Genomic DNA, 4,840 nt, shown 5'->3' on the forward strand with positions numbered 1-4,840 from the left:
GACAGATTCGAAATTCAAATGTAATATTTTTTTATAATTAAGTGTAACAGTATTTATGGCCAGACTAAGTATTTATTGGGATACCAGCAGTACATATACAGAACATTAATACATGAACATTACAAAAACAGCTGGTCTAGCACATGTACTAATTATAGGCGTCCACAACATTCTTAATATACTTAACATTTATACTATCAGCATAAAAAAAAGAGTGTATCAAAGTAACTTAGAATTTAAAACCTCGTTTTTAAAACTTTTTATTTTATCATAAATAGAACTTGTATTGAGGTCTTTATGTCGTTTATTATTGTGCTATACTTATGGTATGCATGACTGTTATGTTTTCTTTAGAAATAAATAAATGTTTATGTAGGAGGTAGTGAGGAAAGCAAAAAGGAAGAAGAGGAGCAACCGTACCCGGCTTCGGAGGCGGATTTCCCGGAGCGCGTGCAGTACCTGCTGGTGGGCGGCGGCACGGCGTCGTTCGCGGCCATGCGCGCCATCCGCAGCGCGCGGCCCGACGCCAGCGTGCTCATCGTGTCGGCCGAGCGCGCGCTGCCCTACATGCGGCCGCCGCTCAGCAAGGAGCTGTGGCGCGAGCCCGAGCTGGCGCGCCGCGCCGCCGACCCCGACGCGCTCTCCTTCCGCCAGTGGAACGGCCGCCGCCGCAGCCTCGCCTACGAGCCCGCCGCCTTCTACGCGCCCGTCGAGCGGCTGCGCGACGGCGCCGGCGCGGCGGCGGCGCGCGGCTGGCGCGTGCTGCGCCTGGACGTGGCGCGGCGCGAGGCCGAGCTGGCGGCGGGCGAGCGGCGCGCGCGCGTGGCCTACGAGCAGTGCCTGGTGGCGCCGGGCGTGCGCGCGCGCCGCCTGCCCGCGCTGCGCGCCGCGGCGGCGGCGGGCCGCGCGCTGGCCGTGCGCGACGTGGGGGACGTGGCGCGGCTGGCGCGCGCGCTGGACCAGCCCGCCGTGCGCACCGTGGCCGTGGTGGGCGCCGGCCTGCTCGGCGCCGAGCTCTCCGCCGCGCTGGCGGACCGACGTGCGTATCGTGCACTTCTAATCTTTCTTCTAATCTGAATAGCGATTTGAAATGTTGGCATGAATGCGTGTAACGTGTGTCGGCAGTGCGGGAGCGCGGCGTGCGCGTGGTGGCGCTGTACCGCGAGGCGGCGCCGCTGGCCGCGCTGCTGCCGCCCTACCTCGCCGCGCACGCCGCGCGCACGCTGGCCGCGCTCGGCGTCACGCTCCTGCCGCACTGTACGTACCCTCCTCTCCTCTCCTCTCTTTCGATAATACGCGTGTGCGTAGACTCTGAGTTCGCCTTTAAAATATTTTTATATGCTTGAATGTTCCAAATTATTAAACAAAGATTAAATACACGATTACCCTCGTAGCTAATCAGCGTCAAGATGCTAATAATCATTCCAGTAATGCATTGACAAAACATTGACAATCGACTCGTCCATTTCTGCGTCGAGGTGAGTCTCACTAAGAGCACTGGTTGTGCGGTTGCAGCGGAGGTGGTCGGCTGCAGCGTGGGCGAGGCGGGCGTGCGGCTGCAGCTGCGCGAGGCGGGCGGCGCGGGGGGCGCGGGCGGCGAGCTGGACGCGCAGCTGGTGGTGGAGTGCGTGGGCGCCGAGCCCGACGAGCGGCTGGCGCGCGCCTCGCGGCTGGAGACGCACCCGGAGCTGGGCGGGGTGCTGGTGAACGCGGAGCTGCAGGCGCGCGCCGGCGTGTGGGCGGCGGGCGACGCGGCCTGCTTCCACGACGAGATGCTGGGCCGGCGCCGCGTGGAGCACCACGACCACGCCGTGGCGTCGGGCCGCCTGGCGGGCGAGAACATGGCGGGCCTGCGCCAGCCGCGCGCCTACTCGCACCAGAGCATGTTCTGGAGCGACCTGGGCGCCAACCTCGGCTACGAGGTGCGCCCCGATCCGTTGCGTTCGCCTCGCGCGCTCGCTGCTATTTAGTGAACTACGTTATTTCTGATAGGCTTTCTATGATGGTTATGGATGTTTTCATTTGAAATAAATTGTTGTATAACGTTTAGCGAAATTGTTACGAAAAGCCGGTATTAAATAGTATGATAACACTATTCGTATATGTAGCTATAAGCGAACAAACAAATTAACAATATTATTATTTATATTACTTTAAATGTACAGATAGTGATAGTCAAACCGTAAAACCGCTGTAGGTAAATTGAAAATGAGTTATGATGATTAAATAGCGCTTCTACAAGAATTCTAAATGAATATATAATTGTTTGAATTCGAGATGGAGTGGAGAATATAATGTTAACATAATGCGATGAAATAATGATGAAATTAAACTACATTTTTTCAGGCTATAGGAATAATAGATTCGAGTTTAGAAACGGTCGGAGTGTTTTGTGAGGATGCGGTGAGCGACGCCAGCTCGGCTGCGCTCACGGCGGGCGCGGCGGTCGGGGCGCCGAGCGAGGGCGCGGAGGGCGCGGAGGGCGCCGCGCTGCCCGACACGCGCGCGCTGCTGGCGGCCAGCGCGGGCGGCGCGGCAGGTGCGGGCGCGGCGGGGGCGCCGGGCGACGAGGCCGGCGGCAAGCGGTACGAGCGCGGTGTCGTGTTCTACCTGCGGGAGCGGCGCGTGGTGGGCGTGCTGCTGTGGAACCTCTTCAACCGGATGCACGTGGCGAGACAGGTGCGCATGACCCGCCCCTTCCCCGCTCTCCCCCGCTCTCCCCCGCGCTCCCCCGCGCCGCCCCGAGCCGCCGACTGTAACTGTTCCGCTTTCGGTTCCCAGGTGTTGGCGCAAGGTGAATTCGACGACCTGTTCGAAGTGGCGAAACTGTTCTCCCTTCACGAAGACGATTGAGCTATCGACGGCATTTATTTATACGTGTACATAGTATTACATAGATACTTTAAATAAAATGGTGTACGATTAAATTATTAAATTTTATTGTCTTCTTCCGTTCGCCCCAATTTCATATGGGCTTACTGCTTTTTGTCAGGTCTGTCTTGCTTGTGTGCCAAGTTAGATGCGTTTGCTTCGTTTATTTAACAACAATCAAGTGGCTAGGGGAGGGCATCTAAATTGTAATTTATTTGCGAAATATTTGAAGTCGAGTTCGACAACAACTGTAATAAATCGTCACTACGCGGCAGTCCTCCTTGTCATGTGAGTTTTTTGGAACCTTGACTAAATCTGAAATAAAGTATATTACTTTCTAGCAGATCACTTGCTTCGGGAGTGTTTCCAACTAAATGGAAAACTGCTTACTATTATAATGACTAGGTTTTGTAAATAAAAAGATTCATTAAATATGTCTCGTAGATTTGATTCAGATCTTTTTTTTATCCTTCCATCATCTAAGTGTGCTTGTACAATCTAGATTAAGTTATTACTTTTGTATTTTCTGACCGTTATGTCACTTAGTATATTTTATTTGTTGATCAGCTGTTTTTGTTTAATGGCATTTGATGTCAGTTTTATACGTTAGACATTGAATAATAATAAAATGTATAAAATATTTCACTTACGTATTAAATAGCTTCAGATAAGTATTTTCATGACTTTACTTACTTTCGTATTTGACTTAGTTTAAGTATAGTAATATTTATCGTCTTCTGTTTTGTTCTAAGCTTGGCGTAACGGTATATGATGATTTTCAAATCTGAATTTCCACACGTACGGGTACGCTTCTTTCGTTATTTTTACGTCTAGTAAACACCACGGGAGCGCTCGCCGCGCGCTACAAGTCCGTACACTCTAACTAATATCACCAGTCTATGTATTACTGAAGGCATCGGTCAAAAACACTTTTTTTCTCTGTGATAAAACATTTTTTTGGCTTAAAAAATAGTTTTTGCAATGCCCTTAGTTAAAATAACTCTATTTATAAGTAGGTATCGGTCAAAATCATTTTTTTCTCTGTGATAAAATAATTTTTTTTGGCTTAGTTATGGCAACGGAATCAGTTAAAACCATCTTTTTAATAGGCATTTCCTGCGTATCTTTCTTGATCATAACACATCCTTTCTTGATCTTTCGGAGGTCCAGTTGAACAAACTATAACGCCTTCAAAGTTTTTGCATACGTTATATCTTTGACTTGCATAAGTCTTTCGCAAAAAACTCTGGCTTCCTGGCTGGCTGACTGGCTTCCCATTCGCTTGAGACGTAATTCTCACATCCTTCATCTTCTTTTCTCCATCCTCTATGATTCGGATCATTCAGAAGCTCCTCATTATCTAAAAGATAAATTTGAATTTACTATATCTCCCTTCCCCCGTTCGTCCAAAAATCTGCTTTTTCGAGTCCCAGTCGCGAACAGCAAATTTTACAACAATTCCTTTGCGGTTCGTGCTGCTAAGCTTTGGAATGAACTCCCCCTGGAAGTTCGACAAGTTCAGTCTTTAAAAACTTTTAAGCTCCTCCCTTAAGTCTCACTATCTTTCACTATGTTAGCTTTTCCTTCTTTTTATTTCTATTGTCGTTTTTTTGTTTGTTTTCCTCTCTTCTAACTTGTATAAAATCATTTGATAATCCTTTTTTGTATATATGTATAATAGACCTCATTATAAGTTTATTAATGTTTCTCATTTTATTTTAGATGGTAGTCTAGAAGAGATCGCTACCTAGCGATAAGGCCGCCATTTGTGCATAATGTCTCTTTTGTTAGTGTTTCATATATTCATATCAATAAATATTCTACCGAGAAAAAAACGTTGTCACGTAAAATCTTCGCCCGTAAAACCGACTTTATAGGCAACCATTTTTTTATATCTTCTTTGTCTGTGAACGGATGTACTTTTTTTTTTTTTTTTAACACAACTAATGGTGCGATCTTGTTTCGGCTG

The 4,840-nt window shown here is 48.7% G+C and overlaps 2 protein-coding genes across 2 annotated transcripts in view; one reads left to right on the top strand and one right to left on the bottom strand.

Annotated features, from left to right (window-relative positions):
• The window catches only part of LOC119837303 (apoptosis-inducing factor 1, mitochondrial), a 5,872-nt gene extending 2,937 nt beyond the window's left edge, over nucleotides 1-2,935 (top strand). Inside the window, exons 2-6 of the mRNA XM_038362820.1 lie at nucleotides 377-1,039; nucleotides 1,126-1,257; nucleotides 1,516-1,922; nucleotides 2,347-2,679; nucleotides 2,782-2,935. Of these exons, the coding sequence (XP_038218748.1) occupies nucleotides 377-1,039; nucleotides 1,126-1,257; nucleotides 1,516-1,922; nucleotides 2,347-2,679; nucleotides 2,782-2,853 (1,607 nt within the window). The 3' untranslated portion in view covers nucleotides 2,854-2,935. The remainder of the gene's footprint in view (nucleotides 1-376; nucleotides 1,040-1,125; nucleotides 1,258-1,515; nucleotides 1,923-2,346; nucleotides 2,680-2,781) is intronic.
• A 1,144-nt stretch (nucleotides 2,936-4,079) lies between these two features.
• Nucleotides 4,080-4,840, bottom strand: part of LOC119837304 — a 5,749-nt gene continuing 4,988 nt past the window's right edge. Inside the window, exon 6 of the mRNA XM_038362822.1 lies at nucleotides 4,080-4,231. Within this exon, the coding sequence (XP_038218750.1) occupies nucleotides 4,080-4,231 (152 nt within the window). The remainder of the gene's footprint in view (nucleotides 4,232-4,840) is intronic.

This window comes from Zerene cesonia, chromosome 27, assembly GCF_012273895.1.
Source record: "Zerene cesonia ecotype Mississippi chromosome 27, Zerene_cesonia_1.1, whole genome shotgun sequence".
Lineage (NCBI taxonomy): Eukaryota > Metazoa > Arthropoda > Insecta > Lepidoptera > Pieridae > Zerene > Zerene cesonia.